At 56.2% G+C, this 21,920-nt stretch overlaps 2 protein-coding genes across 2 annotated transcripts in view; both read right to left on the reverse strand.

The window, feature by feature from the left end:
* SPNS2 (SPNS lysolipid transporter 2, sphingosine-1-phosphate) overlaps positions 1 to 4,149 on the reverse strand; it is a 33,762-nt gene extending 29,613 nt beyond the window's left edge. Inside the window, exon 1 of the mRNA XM_087825942.1 lies at positions 3,780 to 4,149. Coding sequence (XP_087682068.1) covers positions 3,780 to 4,149 — 370 coding nt within the window. The remainder of the gene's footprint in view (positions 1 to 3,779) is intronic.
* A 6,819-nt stretch (positions 4,150 to 10,968) lies between these two features.
* Positions 10,969 to 21,920, reverse strand: part of SPNS3 (SPNS lysolipid transporter 3, sphingosine-1-phosphate (putative)) — a 39,713-nt gene continuing 28,761 nt past the window's right edge. Inside the window, exons 9-12 of the mRNA XM_016200911.2 lie at positions 18,178 to 18,243; positions 12,309 to 12,407; positions 11,999 to 12,170; positions 10,969 to 11,033 (exon numbers count right to left, since the gene is read on the reverse strand). Coding sequence (XP_016056397.2) covers positions 10,969 to 11,033; positions 11,999 to 12,170; positions 12,309 to 12,407; positions 18,178 to 18,243 — 402 coding nt within the window. The remainder of the gene's footprint in view (positions 11,034 to 11,998; positions 12,171 to 12,308; positions 12,408 to 18,177; positions 18,244 to 21,920) is intronic.

Raw genomic sequence — 21,920 nt, forward strand, 5'->3', positions numbered from 1 at the left:
TGAACAGGGCCAGCGCTCGCCCCTTCTTGCGGGGCCTGGTTCGAGAAGCAGAAGGCTGCCACCTACACCCTCAGCTGAGCTCCCATTTTACAGATGGAAGAACGGGAGACCAGTGGCAGAGGCAGCTCTGACAGCAAGAAGCAGAGCTGGGAAGAGGGGATCCAGGACCCTCACCTGAGGGGCTCCCTCCTTCTCCTGACCTGGCAGTTACAAGTGGACTCAGAATGGAGAGTGGGTGGCTACCAGGCTGGTGGGGGCCACAGGAGCAGAAGCCACATGCCCTACGGGAGCCCAAACTGCCTCTGTTAAACAGCTGAAATTCAGCTCAGAGTCTGGCCTGCAGAGTCCTGAGTTTCTAGGCCAGAAGCAGGGGGCGTGTCCCACCTCCACCAAGAGAACACTGCAGGGGGTTGTTCTGGTTCTGCTCAGGGGGGCTCTGGTTCTGCTCTGCCCTGCCATGTGACCTCGGATGAGAGCCTGCATTCCCCAGGCATCAGTTGTCCCCATCCTGACTAGGAGGTGAAGGGAAGAGTTTAGAGGGGTTGGTTTCTGGACTACCTCAATTTCATCCAACTGAAGCAACGCTCAGGAAGGAAAGCCAGAGCAGAAGCCAGGCCCTCCTCACCTGCTTCCAGGGCCTGCCGCCCTCAAGGGGCTCTCACGGCCAGGAGGAGAAGCCATAATTAGCTGGCTCACTGGGTGGCGCTGGGAATGCCAGGGCAGAGGCAGAGCCTACTGTTGTTCCCCAGGATGGAGACCAGCCCTGGTGGAGAAGGGAGGGGTTCGAAAAGGTGTCCTAACAGAGAAAGGCCGGAAGGGCATCAGGGCCGGAGCACAGCTGCCACAGAGCACGGGAGAGAAGGCAGCTGACATTTGTGACGCTCTCCTAGGAGTCTGGCCTTGTCCCAGGTGCTTGAGACATTCCTATTTGCTCCACACAACCCGCAAGGTGGAGAGGAGGAAAAGATCACCCAGAAGGCTCAGGCGACATGCCCAAGGTCACACAGCTGGCAGCTGAAGAACCTAGCCTCAAACTCTGATATCAAAGACCCTAGAGCTGTGCTGTCCACTGCAGTGGCCCAGCCACTGTGTCTGTTGAGCACCTAAAGTGACATGTGCTATAAAAGTCAAACACACACAGGGCTTTTGAACTTAATATGAAAAAGAATGTGAAATATCTCATCCATAGCTCTTACATTGATTACATGTTGAAATATGTTTGGTATATTGTGCTGAATAAAATATATTAATTCATTTCGCTTATTTCTTTTTACTTTTTTAATGTGGTTACTAGAAAATTTTAAATTATGTATGGGGATTGCATTATAATCCTTTGGGACAGAGCTAATCTACCAGGAAGACAGAAATTCATGGGACATATTTAAGAGGGGGGAACTCCTTTTTTTGAGGGGGGAGCCAAGACCAGATTGTAAGGTTCTAGGGGGTGGGACAGCTGGGTAGGAACATCAAAAGTGACTGATCAGTGGAGTGTCAGCATCCCCTGGCTTTCTCTCAGCTGGGCCAGCCAGCAACAGGTAGACTCAGGCCTGGAATGGCCATTCCCCAACCCCACCCCAAGACCCAGCAAGCCATAGTAGTTGCCATAGAGACAGTAAATCTTCCTATAAACTGAACTTGGAGCCAGGGGAAATCTACCATAAAGAGAGGGAGAGGGAGCCAGACTCATCCGGAGAGGAAATCTGTGTATGTTGTGTGTTGTGTGTTGGAGACGGGGCGGTGCATGAGCTCTGGCCCTGGCTGGGAAAGGGAGGGATGCACAACCCATGCCGGTGTTTGCACAGGGCTTTCCGGGCCTTCCTCCTTACTGCCCATGCCCCTCTTAGCCACCGTTCCCCATCCCCCCATACCAATTCACCAGAAATTTTCTATCTTCTTCCCCATTCCGATATTCTGACTCTAGGACCCAAGTCCGGGTGGGGGCAGATAAGCACCAGACCTCCCTGATCCCACCCTCCCCCTCAGCCCCTGGCAGAGTCAGCTTCCCTAAGAACATCAGAGGGGGTGGTCTGGGGACGGAAAAAACAAGTTGGACAGGGCTGCAGTGACAGGAGCAGCACCACTCATTGCTCGGCTGAGAAAGTGGTAAAACGCTTCCTAGGCAAGATTTACTGGTAGAGCTAATGCTATCCTGGTGCACTCTCCAGGCCATCTTGGACAAGAGCTGTACGGGGGCCTCAGATGCCCATCTGTACACAGAAGTTTGTTTTGCGTTGACTATACGGTCCCAATGTTTTCTGACTTCTCCCCACCTTAGGATGGCACTTAAGCTCCCAGGTCCCAGGCAGGCATATGCATGACAGGGGCTGGTGCACTTGGGCCAGACTGGATATTCCTGCCCACCAGACCAAAGTAAGAGCTTCCTGGGGAGAGCCCACACCAGAAACTGGTGCCACTGGTACCCACTTCCAACCTGCAGTGGAAGAATGGAGAGAGCCAAAGGTTTTGAAAGCGGGAGAGAAGGAGGAAGCCTCTGTTCTCCCATCAGAGTTCTTCCCGTCTACTTGACACAAAACCCCAATCAACAGAGGAGGAGACTGAGGCTCAGAGAAGGGACCCAGGTAGCATCTGGTTTATACCAGGGCTCTCGTCTCCATCACCACAAAAGTCTCTTTAAAGTCTGTGCAAAATTCCTCCTGCTTTTTTTTTTAGTTCCAGATTTTACTAAGCTGTGGTTAGGCAGGTTCTGGACCAGCACACCAGGTACACTGTCACAGCTCTCCTCCAGCAGGGAGCCCCACCTATGCCAGTCTGGCCAGAGCCCTTTTCTCTCAAGGCTGCACCATTCCCACCTAAGGGCAGCTCAATCCAGGGAAATTCCCTACTCCCAGACCCCTGAGGACTGCGGGAGGGAGCAGGCTGGAATTCCATCCGCATAGGACCCAGGGATCAACCTCACAAAAGGGGAATCAGACCTAAACACAGCTGAGACTGGCCCAAGGTCACCCACGAAGTGCAGGAGGGGCAAATCTGGGACTAAAACCCGGTCGTTCCATGGAACTCCACCCCATCTCCAAGGCTGGTTCCCACAGATGCTCACAGAGGATGAGACAACCCTTCTCTAGCCCCAGTGGCCAGCGCCCTACCCCAGGCCCCAGGCGCCATAGAGCAAGAGGAGGCGTCTCCCGGCCTCCAGCCAGGGCCAGCTGCAAACCGCATCCCGGGTCCCCAGGCGCCACAGACCCGCTCCGCCCCTCCCTCGGCTCCCCGCAGCCCGGAGCCTTTGTCAGCCACGCGCTCACACGCTCGCACACACATCCACGCTGCCCGCGCGCGCACACTCGGGCTCCTCTAGCGCACACCCGCAAGGGGCGCGCGCGCTCGCCGCACGGACGCAGGGGAGTGGAGGTGGCGGAGGAAGGAAGGAACTGACCGGCTACGGACCCACAGACCGCCTGGACTGGGGGAAGGGGAGGACAGGCCTGAAAACCTGAGGTGGGGGCGGAAGGGGGCGCAGAGGCGAAAAGGCAGAGACGTAGAGGAGACTCGGAATAAAGGACAACGGATGGGACGTCAAGGGCTGGGGAGGACGCACGGGCTGCTCCAGGGCTGGGACACCCCCAATCCTTGGCCCTGGGTGCGGGGCGGTCCCTGGATTGGACCCTTGGATCACGGGGCATCACCTGCCAGTCGTGCATCAGCGGAGGGCCCTTAGGGACCCCACGTAAGGCTTGGATATAGGGGGCCCGGGGCCACAGGCTCCCCGGGGTACCTCGAGGCGGGGGGTTCTGATTCTCGGGCTGGATGGGGCACTAGCTCACCTACTACGGTGTACCTGTCCAGGTAGTTGAGCACGTTGCCCAAGCTGAGGATGGCGGCGGCTGCCCCTCGCCTGCGGCCCAAGCTGGCGGGTTTGGGCTGCTGCGCGCCGGGGCCCTTGGCAGCGGCTGCACAGCTGGGGGTGCCGGGGGTGCTGGGAGGTCCCGACGGGGCCCTCCTCACGCTGCCCGACAGCGTCTGCACCTCCTCGTCGGCGGCCGCGACTCCAGCGGCTCCCGCTGCCCGCGCCCCGCAGCAACTACCACCGCTAGCTCCTAGCTGCGCCCCTCGGCGCCGGCGCCGCCGCTCCGCGTCCGCCTCCTCCTCCTCCGCGCCGCCCGCCGCCGCCGAGGCGCATTCCAGGCACATCATGCCGGCCGGGATCGCGGCGGCGGGGGGCGCGGGGGGCGCGCGGCCCAGCTTGGGCCCGCTCAGCGCGCGGATGCGCCGCGGAGCCGCCGCAGCAGCATCCCGGCCGGACCCCTTCGGCTCCTGCGCTCCGGCCCGGGTGGCGGCGCGGCCAGGGTTCAGCACGACGCGCCGTCTCCGCCGCCGCGGCTCTGACAGCTGGGGCCCGGCTCCGCCCACCGCGCCGCGCCCAATCAGCGCCAGGCTCGGGCCACAGCCCCGCCCCGCACGTGCTGCCCCGGGGGGGCGGGCCGGGCCGGGCCGCCGAGCCCCTTCTGCCGGACGGGGGCGCAGTCACGCCGGAGCCGCACGACCGCGGAAGCTGGCGAGGACCCGGAGCAGGGTTGCGGGCGCTACAGCGCTGGGACCAGGGTGCGGGAAGCAGGGCTTCCAGGAACCCACCCAATGCCGGCCGTCCCTACTCCCTACCACGAGAGTGGGCTCTTGGCGGAGACGCTGGGAGACAGCTGAAGGCTGGGGCTCAAGGCATGTGCACGTCCTGGAGAGGGGGTCTCGGTTAAGGGGGGGCGCCCGTAGAAGAACCCGTGGCTGCTCCAGCAGCTGCTCACTCGCCCTCATTTAGTCAGTTCAGAGAGAGCTACGTCAGAACCAAGAAGCGTGACCCAGGACCCTCGTGGTCATGGTGCCAGCTGGAGCACAGGGTCTGCCTGTGAGACTGTGTCCAGCTGGGAAGGATGCACAACTATGGCTTAAGGGCTCCTGCCCACTCCCCCCAAATTCCACATCCTTTCAGCCACAGCTCTTTCTGGCTGTGTGGCCCTGGGCAAGTCACAGTGGCCTTCTGAGAGCCTCTGGACGTCTCGAGGGACCATTGGTCATAGGACTTCTGGGGTTCTTATCTCCCTATCACCAAAGAAGAAACTGAGTTCCAGGGGAAAGAAGCAGTCTGTCCAAGGGAGCAGACCTAGTCAACGATGGGGCACGCAATCCAGTTTCCTCTATTGCCCCCAATGCTGCTCTTGGCTTCTCCAAGCCAGTCTCCTCATCCGCATGATGGGAGGTTGAACTCAATGACAGCTAAAGGACCTTCTGATATTCTTTCATTAGGTCTGGGCCATAACTTCAAAATAAATGGGACACAGGATATTAGTGGCCACTATTCCAAGGGCAAGTATATTTGGGAAATGGTGCCATAAACACAGAGTAGATTTCCGTCCTGAGGGACTTTTCAGAGCCTTTAATCTGAGAGTGTACACTGTCAGTCTCCCGGGGGGAGGTGTAGGCTGCCATGTCCCCATGTGTACTAGACCACAGAGCGTCTTGTAAAATGACTAGAGCTTTGCAGAACACAGTCTAAAAAGCACCAGCTCCCCCAAGGCTGATAACTGGGAGCTCAGTCCACCTCTCCTCTACCCATCCCCCTACATGAGAGTGTTTCCAGGGCTCAGGCCTCAGTCTCTGCCTTTCTCACTTGGCATACTCTCCCTTGGCAGCTTCTCACCCACGCATGGGCTTTCAGAACTCACCCATGCCCATGACACACCAGTCTCCGTCTCTAGACGTGGCTGCATCTCCAAGTACTAGGTCCATATGCAGTTTTCTGCACATTCCCCCCTAGACATCCCACAGCTCCTTGAACTCAGCACATCCAAAATGGAACTCATCGTCTTTTTCCTAAACCTCTCCCATCCTGGTATCATTTATCTCTTGGCAAATAGCAGCAGCATCCACCCTGTCACCAAGCAGGAAACCTGGGTGCCATTTGGGACTCCTTCTCTCTCCACTCCCACATCTAGGTCCTGTCCATTTTTTTTCTCTAATATCTCCCAACGTCCCCATTGCTCACTGACCTAGTACAAACCTCTCTGTCTCACTTGGACCCTTTTAAAGCTCAACACCACCTGGCCCAACATCACTCTCCAGTCTTTTCTTAATATTTCTTGCCAGCAATTTTCTAAATGACACACATGACCCCATCACTACCTTGCACAAAACCCTTCATGGCTGCTTACTGCCTATGGGATTAAAATGATCTAAGTTCCTTAACATGATCTCCAAGGCCCTTCGTAACCCTCTATAACCCGCGTCAATCTCCAGCCTCAGATCCTACTGCCCATCTCTCAAAATTGCATTCCACCACACTGAAAATTGAGCTCCATAAATGCACTCACAGTTATTATACTTCTTGGAACCTAGAGGAGTGTCAGGAAATGGGGGCATTTGTGTATAGTTCCTGCTCTCCCCTCAACACAAAAGCCCTTGTCCTACTAATGCCGTGACGGTTCAGTACCACGGAGAGCGTCATATGGGCCGTTCCCCCTCCCCAGGCTCTTTAGTCATGCTCTGCCTATGCTGTCTACCTAGTTGCCTCCTCCCACTTGTTATTTAGAAACCCAGCACAGGCATGGCTTCCTCCAGGAAGCCCTCCCTGAGCCACCTGAACAACTGTCACTTCCTCCTCTGGGCTACTTTAGTAATCTGTGCATCCCTCTATCCTGCCCGACACATTGCGCTGATTATGTTTGCGCGTGAGTCCACCCCCACAATAGGCTGTGCGTCTTGAACGCCCATACCCCGTCTGATTCATCTCTGCAGCCCAGTACAGAGGAGGCGTTCAGAGAATGTTTGTTGATTGAATGAGTAAATGACATTTAGCAGGTGCTCAGGAAGGATGTGTTGATTTGTGTCATGTGTCTGTTGCTCTAAATGACTCCAGATTCCTCTCCTGGCCCTTCTGGAAAAGACATTTTTCTCCCTAATTGACTCCACCCTCCATTAGCTTCCATGTGTCATTTGCACTCACCCTTTGATTATCTTCTCTACAGGTCAACCCGCAGGTAGGGAGAAGGCACCTCCTCTCTGTTCCTGGTGCTGCCAAACTGGGATTGTTGGCATGCCATCCCCCAGCCCAGGCATGCCTCAGGAGTTTTGCTCAGAATGCTTCATCTCTGCCTCTCTCTCCTGCTCAGAACAGATGGCTCTGAGTCCCCACAAACACAGGCCTTTCTGCTCTGTCATTTGAACAATTTTAACACTTTCTAAATTATAGAAGCTTCAGCCTCCCTTGATCATGGATTCAGACCATCAGAAATGAAGAATCTCTTGAAGGACATTGAGTCCAGCCTCTTCCCTGTCCCATGGAGAGACTGCATCTGAGATAGGACCAGTGGCCTGCCCAAGGTCATTGTAATGGACACCATCTTTGTTTTCTTGGTTGCTTTTTTAGTCTTTTTTCCATTTCACTACCGTTTTGTTTTGATGTTCAGAGCCCATCCCCTTTCCTTACAACACTCTGGTTTCCTGGTCTTAATGGAGTTATAAATCAAGGTACGGCGTAGGATCCAACCAGACCCTCTCGCCCAGTGTTTTAAACCTTGAGTAGGGTAGCAAAAGAATAGGAAAAATTTGTCTGGACCTTGGCGAAAGCCCTCCCAATATGATGGTCCCGGGAGCCCTGCTCCTGAATCTCCAGTCTTCCCATTGATTCTGTGAACTCCTAATATGTTTCCAATAAATTTCTTTCTTACTTAAGATAGTTTCTATTCCACACAACCCTACAACCCTAACAGAAGGAGCAAGTGCAGTCACATACTTCTTGCCAGGATGACGCCTGGGACCTGGAATGCAGCATGTTCCTGGGAGCGGGTCAGGCAGGAGGACCTCAACCTGCTGAGCAGCATGTTCCCTCATGACGTTCCCAACAAACAAGTCCCGAGCATTAGGGACTGGGATTACAAAGCAGGTGCCCTTTAAGCCAGACAGGTGTGTTCCAGTGGCCACTCCCCTGCTCTGGTCTGACCTATACCTGTGACCTCAGCCCAGTCTGGTACTGGTCTCTCCCTCCCAGAGTCCACCAGCCCCGAAGCTCCCGCCCTGCCTCAGACACTCCAGATGATAACGTCCTATAAACTCCTGGCCAAGCACTTTGTCCAGCTCAGTCCTGAGTAGCTCCATCCACACTGCCCAGCAACCCAAACACCAGAGTGCATTGGGATCAGAAGAAACTACCCCAGATTACAGGATTCAAGCCCCAGCTCCTCAGCTGGCATCTGTGCCCTTCTGATTGCAGCCAGTCTCTCCTGCCTCCTTTCTCTCCCCTAAAACACACATGTGCTCTCCTCTCCTGCCTCACCCTGCCTCTTCACGAGTCACCACAGATCTGCTCCATTCCCCTGGGAATTCCCTTCCCCCACAACTTCTGCTATTTTCCAGCTTCTAGGCCACCTCCCCAGAGGTTTCTGAGGGATGTGATCCCTTCCTCTGCCCATCAGTGTGCTTCACTAGGCCTAGCAGAGTGTTTGTCTTATCTTGGGCTGTGAGGTCCAAGGGCAGAGCTGGAGTCAGGTTCCCTACCTGACACCAAGATGGGCACCTACTGATACCAAGACATGTTTCTGAAACTGGTCCAAATGAGGTTTCTGATCTTTCTCCCCAGCCACCAGACTCTGGGGGGGGGGGGGGTGCTGATGTTCCGACTCTTGGGAAGCCCTCACCCTTTTCTGAGAGCCAAGCCTCACAAGGATCCTCTCCCGGGCTGTAGGGAAGAAGGTTCTGAACCTGAAGCTGGGTTCTTGTGGGCCTAGACCCAGCCTGTGAGAATCACATGAGGCCTGGGCTGGAAACGCCACATTCAACACACCTCTTAAATATAGCTGGGGTTCTGCAGCTAGAGAGGACAGGAAGGGGCCCAGGTCACACAACTAGCAAATGCTGAAGGGACCATGGCATCCTGTCTTCCCCACAGACTGGCTGCCTCCTTCTCAGGAGAAACAAAGTGTGATACTATGATTTATAACAAGTATATGTTTCTGACACAGAGCTCCTAAAACCCTTGGAATTTCCTAAGTGATAAGAACCCCTAAAGGTGTCTTGCTTGTTAATGAGGTGACTTTTGGAACCCTCCTAAGGATGGAGACTTGTTGCCAGAGGAGCCAACCATGTGATTAGAAGGTTAGAACTTTCATTCCTACCAGTCCCCCAAACTCCAGGAGGGGAGAGGGCTGGGGGTTGAGATCAATCGTCAATGGCCAATAGTTTAACCAGTCCCACTTACATAATGAAGCCTCCATAGAAACCCAAGAGGTCAGAATTTGGGAGTTTCCAGGGTGATGAACACATGGAGACTGGGGAGAGTGGCACCTGGAGAGGGAACAGAAGCTCCCTGTCCTTTCCCTATACCCTGCCTTCTGCATCTCTTCAGTCCTTTTATAATAAACCAGTAACCTAGTAAGTAAAAGGGTTTCCTGTGTCCTGTGAGCTACTTTAGTGAGTTCATCAAACCCAAGGAGGGGAACCTCTGGTTTATAGCCAGTTGGTCAGAAGCACAGTTAACAACCTGGACTTGGGGTTGACATCTGAAGTGGGGGTGGGGTAGTCTTATAGGGCTGAACTCTTAACCTGTAGGACCTGACCTATGTCTGGGTAAACTGTCAGAATTGAGATGAATTGCAGGACACTTCGCTGATGTCAGAGAACCCCTCAGCCACATTGTAACTGGGTGCAGAACCCTTTCTAAATATCCTCATGAACCCTTTTTCTTACGCCGGGCAGCTCCCTCCATTTCATGAGCTCCAAGTGTCAAGTTGTGGTTCTGAGGGGCTGGTCAGCCTGGTGTGGCCTCTCCTGAGGGAGAGCTGGGACTGGGGAACTCTTGGGCTGAGCTGGAGAGTCCTGCTCCCCGAACATGTCCCATCCATCAATAAGAACGGGAGGGCACCACAGGAGGCGGGGATGGAGCAAGCAAGGGTCAGGAGGTGAGCGTGAGGCTGGGTCACTGCTCTGCCTACAGCTGCTGGGAGACAGGCACAGCCTGGCACAGTGAAGGGGGGCGATCAGCAAGTAAACAAGTGATCGCTTGGCTGGGCACCAGGGGACGGGGAGAGAAACTCCTGCTCACAGGCGGAAAGAACATGCCACCAGCTGCTGCCCGCCTTGAAGCTGTTGGTCTCCTGCGGGGCTCGCTGCGCCCAGCTGCTCTGAACCCAGTGGCAAGTGTGAGCCCCACAGAGCCAGCCCGCCCCATGGGCTGTGGCAGGGTCAGAGCATGGTCTGCAGGGGTAGGGGCCGGCATGCATGCAGCAGCCCAGCCAGCACTCCTGCACAGCCAAGTGAGCACTGGCGTGGTCTGTGGTTTGGGGGCAGCTGGGTCTGCAGGCATGGCAACTCCTCCACGTAGTTGCCTGCAACTTGAAGCCACACACCCACACCTGCACCCTAGTAGAAATCTATCTCCAAGGCTACGATTCAGCCCCCCACCTTTTGTTCAGAGGATGAATTCATTCAGAGGGGTGTCCTGTGCCCTCCTGACCCTGCAGAGTGGGGAAGCTGAGTCACAGTGGGAGGTCCAGGGTAGGGACACCTAGAGAGCCACCTGAGCAGCTCCCTCAGTTTCCCCGCATCAGGGGCTGCCCTGCCTCCTTGGCCAGCACTGCCCACCTCTTTCTCTCCTGCTCCCACTCCTACCAGAGGCATGGTGAGACTTTAAATGACATAATTGTCCAAAGGCCTGAAATAATGGGTTTTGTACTGGCCGTCCTTTAATCAGGGCACACTGGCAGACAGGCTGAGGACCCCAGGCTGGAGCAGCTGCGTGCTGGGTGCAGGAACAGGCCCAGGTCTCCCACGGAGGGTGCTGACAGCTCAATTCCCAGCCCAGTCACAGGCACTGCCAGTTCTCTAGCTGGGAGCGAAGACGTGGCAGGTGCAGCTCGGCCAGAGTCCCCAAGCCACAGCCAACAGTGAGCAGAGGCACTGACACTGTGGAGACCAACAGCAGGGTTGCAGATAGGGTGGGTGGGACCTCCTTACTGCAGGACAGGGGCCTCAGGAGTCCTCTGTGGAGGCCCCCGGACCAGGAAGCAGGAGTTGGCACTCCATGTCCGGAGTCCCTGTGGGAGGAGAGAAGCTCAGCCAACCCCAAAGGAAGCAAAAAGTACTTTGGGACCAGGCCTGGGCACAGTCTGTCAGGAAATCCTCTAGCTTTCATTTTCAAAATAAACTCAAGATCCGACCCCATCTTCAATGCCACTACCATGGCCCCAGCCCCACCGCTCTCCCTTGATGCTGCAGAGCTTCCCATGGCCTCTCTGCATCAATGCCAAGCTGCTAAGTCTGTTCTCAACACAGCAGTCAGAGTGATGCCTTTACACTATAAACCAGCTGCCTTAAGGTTCATCTGCTGGAAATCCCACAGGGCTCCCACCTCACTCAGAGTTAGGGCCACAGTTCCTGCAAGGGTCCCTCGAAACACCCCATGCTCTAACCCCCTTACTGCCACCCTTATCCCTTTCCCCTCACTCCTGCTCCAGCTACACTAGCTTACTTGCCAGTCCTCAAACACATCAGGGACATCCCCACCTCAGGGCCTTTGCACTGCCTGTTTCCTCCCCCAAGATAGCTGCGTGGTTCACTCTCTCACCTCCTCCAAAGCTTTGCTCCAGTGTCACCCATGCAGTGAGGACCTCCTTAACCATCTTTTCAAAAATTGAAAATGGCACCTACCTGTTCCTCTCTACCCACTTTTCCTGCTTTATGTCTCTCCATAGCACTTACCACCTCAAACATACTCTATCTTTTGCTTTTTTTGTTTGCTTCATGAATGTCTCTGCCTTCTAGAGCACTGACACTGTTTCAGCTCCATGAAAACTTGGACTTGGTGTTCACTCCCCAGCATCTCCAACCTTGCCTGGCACATAGCAAGGGCATAATAACTATTCTTGAATGAATGAATGAATGAATGAATGAATGAATGAATGGGAAAATAAACTGGCCAGGGGCTCAGGGGGTGACTGGTGCTCCTTGCTCCTATGGGGTTCAGCCTTGAGCCTGGCATGGGTGTGAGGGGTAGGGATACCTGTGCCAGGCTGCTGGGCCTGAGCCTGGTCTCTCTCCAGGTGCAGCGCAGCCAGTAGGAAGCAGCCGCCCCCCAGGACAATGACGAAGGCACAGCACAGGGAGCTCTGCTGAAGGCTGAGGAAGCGCTGCAGGTAGGAGTCGGGGCGCCTGGCCCGCAGGGCGCTGGAGATCTGCAGAGAAGGGAGGCTGGGTTTACCAGGCCCACGAGGCCAGCCTGCAGGCCTCACCACATGCAGTTCCTCCCCAGGCTCTCCCCACCTCGCACACACTCAAGCACGCCTGCAGCCCAGCCCCCCACCCGGCCTTACAAGTCCAATGAGATAGGGGCTGCTGGCGTCTCCCAGGGCGTGGCACACCATGATCTGAAGCGCCTCTGCTGTCCCCCGGCATCTGGGCAGCACCACGGACTGTAAAACACAGAAGCACCAGGGGAGCTCCCCAAGCGAGGCCAGAGAGTGGATGCCCCCCAGTACCCACCTCCTGCTCCCCACCTGCCAAGAACATGCCCCGAGGTGTGCGAAGCTAGCCAAGAGAATAATATAAGGGGGAGTCAATGACCCCAGTGCCTGGGGTCCCAGCACTAGAACGCCAGGCCCACCAAGGCCCAGGAAGACTCTCTCATCGCCCAGGATGGGGGTGCCAGGGCCCCTGCTGAGGACACCCTTCTTGAGGGTTTGCTCTTAAACTAAGCAGGGACAAGGCATGGCTGTGACAACAGAGATGGGGCAGGAGCCCTCCAGCTCAGGGGCCCAGGAAGCAGCAGTGCAGGCTGGCAGGCAGGGTACACAGCCAGGTGTCTGCTTGGTGGACACTTGGGCAGCATAGTTGGGACAGCTCGGCCCTTCTCTCGGAAAGTTTAAGCCCCACTTGGCAGACAACAGCAGCCTAGAGGCCCACATAACTCCACAGAAGAGGGCAGGGAGGTTAAGAGTATGAATTCTGGAGTCAGAATGTCTGGGTTCCAGCCCCAGATCCCCCGCTCACTGGCTGTGTGACTTTGCGCAAGTTGCTTCACCTTTCTGGGCCTCGGTCTCCGCATCCCCAGTGGGGATAACAGTACCTACATGGAGGACTATGTTCCTTACTGCTCTTCATCTGGTACCCAGAGGCTTCTGTGGTATCAGGTGGAAATAACATCCCATGGCCCCAGGAGACAGGTGCCTGAGGGCATTGGAACATGCTGTGCCTCCTGCCTGGCCAGCCTCCCCCTCTCGGGTGCAGCTGCAGCATCCCTATTTGTCCTTCGGGGCTGACCTTTGGGTCACCTCCTGTGTGAAGCCTTCTCAGAGCTCAGGGACTGGCCCTGAATTGCAGCAGCCTCTGCGTGCAGTCCTAACTGAACGTGCGTCCCCCGCCTCTGGGACAGTTCCTCCTTTGTCTACCTCCTCCTACCCCTACATTGTCTGGCAAGCAAAGCTCCTAATTTCTCTTGGGGTCCCTGGGGCACAGCAAGGCACCGGGCATGGAGGGGACAGCTAAATCAAGTAGAACTGTCTGGGGACTGGTCCCAGGAAAAACCCTGCCAGAACCTAGGACCATGGCAGGGGCAGGGGGAAGGGGGGAGATTCAAGCAGAAGCCACATGGTCCCCACGGAGCAGCCACAGGGGAGCTTCCCACTCCAAAGCCTTATCCCTGAGACCTAGGCGTCCACAATCTGAGCCCATCGGTGAGTACTAACAATTAAAATAATTACTAACATTTACTAAATGCTTCCTGCAACATTTTATAATGTATATATTTTAATATATATATATGCAGCCCAGCCACAAGGGAGACAGGATTATTATCCACATCTTATCAATGAGGAAGCCTTCCACAGGGAGGGTAAGTGACTTGCCCAGGGTCACCCAGCCAGTAAACAGCAGGGCTGAGCTTTGATCCCAGACCTTCTCCTTCCAGTGCCCGGCCTTTTGACCACTCAGCTGCTGTGAGCAAGGAATCTTTCCAGAAATATTTATGTATTTGCTCTAGAACATTTGGAAAATGGAGGGAAGGATTAAAAGGACAAGTTCATCCCGAGCCCTGCAAATAGGTAGAGAGCCTGAGGAGGGGCATTCCAGGCTGGGGACAGTGTGAGCAAAGGTGTCCCTTTGGGAGCAGGAGGCCGAGCCCTACAAATAGGTAGAGAGCCTGAGGAGGGGCATTCCAGGCTGGGGACAGTGTGAGCAAAGGTGTCCCTTTGGGAGCAGGAGGCCAAGGACTGGGAGCCACAGGGGGTCTGGTGAGAGGGGCCTTGTGGATGGGCAGGGCAGAGTAGCAGGAGTCACTCTGTGGGTGACTGGCTAGTCCTGGCATCACTTTTTCTGGGTGGTGAGAAAGCTGGGCCTCCCATCCATCACCGCAACCTGCCAGCAGGCCCCAGAAGGAACTGACCACAGCTCTGCACCTTCCCCAAGCACTTCCTTCTCACCCCATAATTATGTGATTACTCACTGTTAGTTCTGGGGAAAGGGGCAGGGACTCCTAAAGGCCCATCCCTGAGTGTCCAAAAAAACCCATTCAGAGTAAGATCCAGGCATGCTGGTCCCCAGCCTCCCCTCCCAGAAGCCCCAACCATCCACTGCTGCCAGTGCGAGAGACATAGGTCTCCCCCAGTCCACTCTGGGTCCTCACTGTCTCCATATAGCCAGAAGGCCAAGACTGGGCCCACCAGCAGCTGGAGAGCCCAGCTGGTAATTTTAGAAGTGAGAGCCTTTGGATTCCCAAAAACCCAGACTTGCTCTATTCTGAGACAAATACACCTCTGTTTTTAATTCTTCCTTCTTAAAAGAGCTTTTCCTTTTATAGCCTGGGGCATAACCAGCACCAACCAAGGGCCTACAGAAATTCAGAGTGGCAACCACCAGGTGCAGACTCCCTGGCAGCCTGCCTCCTGCGCTCCCCACTCAGCCCTTACACCCAGACATCCCTGGGAGTGTGAGCAGACAGCTCCCTGGGGGGCAGAAGGCAGAGCAGGGAAGCACTGGGACTGGTCAACAGAACAGGGGGGTGCTAACCCTCCAGGGGGTAGGGGGAATGTGCTGAGGAGGTGGGAGATGAGCCTGGTGGCTGGATTCCAGACCCCAGAGGATATACTGGGAGAGGGGGTGAGCTCCCCTTCTGCCTTACTCCCCACGGCTGGGATGGAGTGAACTGACTTTGGGCCACCCCAAGTGGGGCCCAGACAGGAGGGATGGGAGGGAGCTGGAAACCCCATCGGTAGGTTCGGGGAGGCAGGGTGCTCAGCCTGGGAAGACACAGTGTCAGCCTTCCAGGGAGCAATACCCTTGGGGACCCAGCTGGGCTATGGGGAGCTTGCTGGAGTGGGTCTGAGGTGGGTCTTGGCTGTGACGGAGCCAGATCCTTTTCATGAGCAGAGCCACCAGGGCTCAAGAAGGGAGCTCCCTGTCAGAGGTTATGTGAACAAGGGGATGGACTGCACTAGTCAGCATTTCACAGACGGTTCATGGACTGGGGAGCTAGCTGTGCCAGACCAGTGGTCTCCAAGTGTGCTGTGAGGAACATCTGTATCTGGATCGCATGGGAAATTCATTAGAAATGCAAATGCCTAGGCCCCAGCATAGACCCACTGAATCAGATTCTGAGGATAAAGGGCCTGGAAGCTGAATTTGCAACAAGCTCCCCAAACCTGAATCAATAAACTTTGAGAACCACTGGACCAGAGAGCCCTGAGGTGTCTTTCCCAGGGAGAACCTGGCTTCTCTTGTTTGTGGATCTGTGGACCAAAGAGAGCGGTGCTCCTGAGGTGGGGCTGACACAAGCCAGTGGGGTGCTCAGGAATATGCGTGAACCGGCAGGTGTTAGCTAACCTGTCCTTATAGCCTGGGGGCCTCCTCACGCCCTGGGTCTTGCCCAGTGAGACCACCTGTGCCTCAAGAGCAAGAGCCAGCCTGCAGATGGGACCCTCCTGCACTTCCTGCCATACCCATGTCCCCACACACTTCCTGCCCCTGTCCTGCTCCAGCCCATCCCTCTCCCCTCCCTGCCCCTGGATGTTGCTCCTGCCTCATCTCTGGAAAAGCACCACCACCTTCCCAGAATCTTCTGCCAACTCCAGCTCCCATCCTCTCTCTCCTCAGGCACAGCTTCTTGTGGGCTTGGTCTACACCCCAGGTCTCCTTCTGCACCTCCCACTCCTTCCTCACCCTGCTCCCAGCTGGCATCTACCCCTCCACTTCACAGACCAGGTCCCTGAAAGCTGCCCCTCACCTGCATTTGGCCCAAAGCCACTTTCTCTCTGCCAGGGGACTGAACTGCAAGGACTGCAAGGACTGGCCCAGCTCCCACCAACAAAGTGTCCAAAGGCAGTCTTCACTAAGGGGCTTCAGGAAGGTGGGAAGGCAGGAGAAGGGGGCATGAAGCCTTCCTGGGGTGGCGGGCCTTGAAAGCTTTGGGGGCCTCTGAGCCAGGGAAGGACCCCAGGGAGCACTACATGGTCTGGATCATGGCCAGCAGGCCCCCTGGGCAGCTCCAGCCAGCTCCCCAGCAGAGCCAGAAGGGTCAATCTATGGCTGAGTAGCCCCACGGCCCTCCCCTTTCCCCCAACCCCTACCCCCAACACACACACAACTCCACAAAGGGCCCTTCTTGGCCAGGTTAATCATTCTTGCAAACACAGACACTCGGGGACACAGGCACAGTTTTCACATATTTGCGGAGCTGTCATGTGGAAAAGGGAGCAGCGCAGTAGGGGGCAGGCGGAAGACACTGCGGGGGGCAGGTTTCAGCTCCTCCTGAGCTGCCTGGGAGAGCAGCTATGTTGGGGTCAGGAGGTGGCTCCCTGTGCCTGAAAGTGGGCAATTCCACAAAGAAAACGTCTACCAGTACTTCCCTGCTCTCCCATTTACCCAGGGCTTTCCTGCAGGCTCTCTCGCTTACCCCGCCAGGCCGGAACCCCTTTTTACAGACAAGGAAACTGAGGCCCAAGGCCATTCAGCAGGTCTGTAGCTGAGCTTGGGTGGTAGCTCAAGTCCCCTGTCTGGAGAGGGAAGAAAAGAAGACCTGTCCACCCTTCAGCTGATACACCCACGAGGAATCAAGACCCGGAGGCCTGTCTACACCCACTGAGCCTGGGCCAGGGGGAGGCAGCAGGAGTGAGCATCCCTTCAACAGCAGTATTCAAGCAGGCTGTGTTGGCTAATTAAATGACCACTTCCCCACGGCCCTTTTGAACACAGGTTCTAGGAGGCCAGGACCTCTCTGGAGAGGAAAGTGGAAACTTCTGAACTGCTATCAGAATCCCAGCCAACACTCTCTGAGCCACCCTCTGGGCCAAGGCTTCACACATATCATTTCAGTTCCCCTTCACAGTAACCCCTAAAGCACTGTCATCCCCACTTGCCACACAGGGCAACTGAGGCTCAGAAGCACAAAGTCACTTGCCTAGGCCATATAGCGAGTAAGTGACAAAAGCAGGGATGAAGCCCAGGTTTGCTTCCTGAATCCAAGTCCGTGCCCCTGCTACACCATCCTCAGGACAGCTCTCAGCCAGTTGCCAGGCTGTCCTGATTCCCTTGTGCCCAGTGCTGGTGCTAGGCGGCCAGAAGGCAGGACGAGGGCTCTTGGGGTGTCCCAAGGTCTGGGACCACTGTGATCCCTTCAGTGTTCAAAGTCCTTCCCTGCATGTCCCCTAGAAGGAGGAAGGGAGGCTGGACCCTGGACCTAGCAGAGTGACGTGGTCAGGACAGCATCAGGCCTCATAGCCCATGACATGGGAGATGTGGTGGCCTGGACCCACCTGGGCTCAGTGGTTATAGCCCTAAAGTTCAGCATTGTCATCTACAAGCCCAGAGTGAAGGCCAAGGAGCCTGCTTGCTGAGAAGCAGTGTAGTCAAGAAAGAGGGTGGGAGGAAGGGAGCCCTGGAGTCAAAAAGCCGAGGCTCCACTTCTGGCTCAGTGCCTTTGCATGCTATGTGTCCTTCCTCCAGGCACCTGCCCTCTCTGAGCCTCCATTTGCTCATCTGCAAAATGAGTGTGATAGAGGAGATATTTAAGAGTATCAGGGAGGCCCAGGACCCAAGACAATTATTCAGTGACCTTGGTCCCCTACCCCAGGGTCTCCCTCCCAACATCCAGGCCACCTAATAGCAGAGGTCCAGCCCTGAGCTAGATAGACTCCAGCTCCCCCTGCTCAAAAGGCCCCAGGACCAGCTCCCCACTCTGACCACCACACCTACCAGCAGGATATCAGCAACCAGTGCCCAGTTGCAGGACAGAAGCAGTTCCCCAAGGGTCAGGAACACCTGTGGACAAATGGCAGCTGGGGTGAGGCCCCCTGGACCGCAGTCACCTAGCCCTCTGCACACTGTTTCTTCCCTCTGTGGAGAGGGAGACTGAGGCTGTGCAGAGGAAGGCACCATCAAAACTTATTGGGGTGGCCAAGTCTGGAACTGTGCTTCCAGTTCCAGCAGCCTCAAGGGTATGTAGACAGTCCCATCTGGGCAGGTTGGGAGCCATGGCCCAGAAGAGAGTGCCAGGCCCAGGCCTGGGGACAGCACTCTCCCTGTTGGGCAGTCCCCAGGTCCAGTGCTTGAGGTCACCCCTGTGGCCCCAGTAGGAGGCAACCAGGACTTCCAGGTCACCTTTTGAGGTAGGAAAACAGGCTCGGAGAAGAGAAAAGCCTATCCCTCCTCTTTGCTCCCCTAAGGCCTGTGTACGCTGACGTGTGCCCCCTCCCTTGTGTCTGCTGGTAACTGGAGGCCACTTCGGGCCTGTCTCTCCAGCTCTCTGAGCCCCCCTGCTGATGCTGAAGGATTAGGACAATCCTCATTCCACTCACTCAAGAAGAGTTTAATGAGGCAGCAAGAAGGAGAAAAAAAAAAGTCTTATTTCTCAGAGCTCCCAGGAGATTATTGCTGGGGTGGAATTAGTCATTTGTGGAGTCACGGGGCTGTGCCCTGGGCAGCCCAGGCTTTCTCTCCCAAAGGCCCATGAGCACCCAGGGCAGAGGAACCGGGGGACCACTGCCTGCACACCTACTTTGTGCCAGGCATGTCCGCTCTGATAACCCATCTGACCTCTCAGCCACCTCATAAGGTAGATATCATTACACCCATTTCACAGGTGAGGAAACCCAAGCCCAAGGTTACACATCAAACCACTTTCCGGCAAGCCCCTCACCCCTGTGACTGGCCCTGTGCAAGGAGAGAGACAGAAAGCTGAGGGTGGGGGGAGGCTCCATAGAGGCCTCAGCAGCCACGGTGCCCAGTGACACTGGTAGGAGGGAAGTCAGAGAAAAGCCCAGGATGGAGAGGGCTTCTGGGTGGAGGTGGTGCTGAGCAAAGCCCTGAAGGATGGGCAGGATCAGGATGGGCAGAGAAGAGCCCCAAGGCCACGAGGCAGAGAACCTGCTAGAGCAGAGGCAGAGGGGAAGGCACCCACCGCGCAGGCGGGGCTGGAACAGGGCCCGGTGTGGAGGGAGAGGGCAGACTGTGTGTTCTCTCAGGCTAACCAGTCCCTGGCCCTCTGCAGTCAAGCTCGGGGACCCTTGAGGGCAGGGCGGGTCTCCCTCTGGACACCCACAGGCGTGGGAATCAGACCTGCTGGCAGGCAGGACTCAGGCGGGGCCCAGGCCTGCTGCGGACGTGCATTCCAGCCTGACAGGATTTGTCACCCCAGCCTCCTGAGGCCACATGAAAGCCTGGGCTGGGCTCACAGCCACCCCTCCTCACATTCCAGCCACTTCCACCTGGATCGCCACCTCCAGCTTGTTGCCACCAGCCCCAGGGACCTCCCTGCCCAGTGCTGCAGCCTCCGCCTGTCTCTCCCTGCCCCTCACACCCACAGGACACGCTGAAATACACCTTTTCCTTCCTGCAGCTGGAGCAGGGTGGATCCTGACCCCAGAATAGAGCCGATCAGAAGGAGGCTGCAGTCACAATGGGGCCATTCAGGCCAAACAAGCCGCCCCGAGGATGCCAGGTTTCCCCAGACACACCTGGAAACCGGCCTCAAGCCACCAAATCCGTTTCCACTCACCGGCTTTGAGGGGCCAAAGTCCTGGCTGGGGAGAAGCCGCCTCCCAATCCCACAATTACAGTATCCTGAGCCGGCTGCCCAAGGAAGGGCTCCCCAACAAAGGGGTGTGCCCTCCTGGGTGGATGGCCTGGCCCCACTCTGCCATGCTGGGCTACCCTGGGGTGGTCGCCACCCTCTGGGCCTTGATTCCCCAACCAAACAACAATTGGGGTGGCCCAGAAGCTCTGCCGGGAGCCTCCAGCGCCAACAGCTGGTGCTTCTAAAGCTGGGACCCTCTCCCGGCACTGCTCTGCTCGTGTTGCCCACAGGCTGCGTGCAGTTTGGGTCTTAGAGCTCAGTGGCTTCCATAACCAACTCAGGCTCGGTTTCTCAATTCAACATGAGAAAGGGCCATGGCTTGAAACAGTCACCATGAAGATTAGCCAATTGTTTCAAGCTACTTCCACAGGGCTGCCCCAGCCCCACAGTGCTGGCCTCTTCTGATGGCCACAGGCTCCTCTCACTGACCAGGTCCCCAAACTCGTTCTCTCCTCCTGTGCCCCCATGTCACTGTCCTCACTGTGTCTGAGCTGGCCAGAACACAGGCCCCAGACACAGACTGGCCGCCAGCAAGCTCCAAAGCTGCTCTCTGGGAAGGCTCTGTGCCCACACCACTCAGGCCAGACACAGGGCGGGAGGCAGGAGCGCCTACGTGCCTGGCTCACCCTCACAGCCCCCCAGCCACCGAATCCTGTCCGTTCTGCATCCTAAACGACCCTCCAATCGGCCCGTTTCTTTTGACGGCTGCTGCTGGCCTGGTCCAGGCCTCCCCTTCTCCCTCCTCCTCACCAGTTTCCCAGGCCCCACAATCCCTTGCCCCCAGGGCTGCGGGGATTTCCAAAAGGGAAATCTGATTCTGCCCTTGTCCCCTTAGCCTTAGCGCCTGGCCTGCTCCCCTGCGCCCTGACTTAGGCTCCCTGGGTGATAGGGCCTGGGAACGCTGCCTAGAGCCTGAGAATTGTTGCCCCTCAGCCTCTGGCCTTTTCTACTTTAAACTCAAGAGGATTTCCCCCTTGAGCTGGGGCAACACTGATGACTGTCCCTGGCCTTAATCGCCCCTGGCCACAGAGGCAGGCATACACAAACACGTACACGCACATGCACACGCACACGCTCACGCTCACACTGATGCAGGCACAGGAGCACACACACACACACGTGCACATGCAAGATCTCATACACGTGTCCACAAGCTTAAGCACACGTGCACAATCACGCACGTGCACACATACATGGATACTCATAACCTGGGACACACACAAAACTCACACACCACAAGTACATACATATGCAGGTAATGACATTCTAAAATATTAAAACTCAGGTGGCAATAGCGCCAACCAGCTAGACGGTGGTTATAAACACTGGTACACACTTGCTGGGGTTAACTTGGTGAAAAACAGCTTATCATGTGCATGTGCATGTGCATGTGCTAGCTTGTGGTCCCATAACATGGACAGCACACACAATCACATGTGCACATACGTATGCATGTGCGCAAACATACTCATACCCTCTCACTCATGCACAGGGACATGCATACACTCGGACCTTCACACATACACACACACACACACATACACACCTCTTCTCAGGTACACCTGCCCACATAGGTAGGCATGGAAGGGAGCAAGAGGAAAGATGAAGCCCCTGCCTAGAGAAGGGTCAGTCCCTACGGGGTGGTGGGCAGTGTCTCCACCTTGGTCCATCTAAGTCTTCCAAATGGCCAGTCACTCATCTCTGACCTGAAAAGAATGAATCCTAGGCCCCGCCAGAAAAGAAGGCAGGCATCCTCCAAAAACCTGTGGAGATGGGCAGGGCTAAGAGCCGATTCTCTCCTTTTATGGATCAATTCATCTCCCAGTGTGGCTGGTCCAGTCAGGACACAGGCCCCAGGCACAGA

This window comes from Miniopterus natalensis, chromosome 17 (assembly GCF_054644295.1).
Source record: "Miniopterus natalensis isolate mMinNat1 chromosome 17, mMinNat1.hap1, whole genome shotgun sequence".
In the NCBI taxonomy this organism is placed as follows: Eukaryota; Metazoa; Chordata; class Mammalia; order Chiroptera; family Miniopteridae; genus Miniopterus; species Miniopterus natalensis.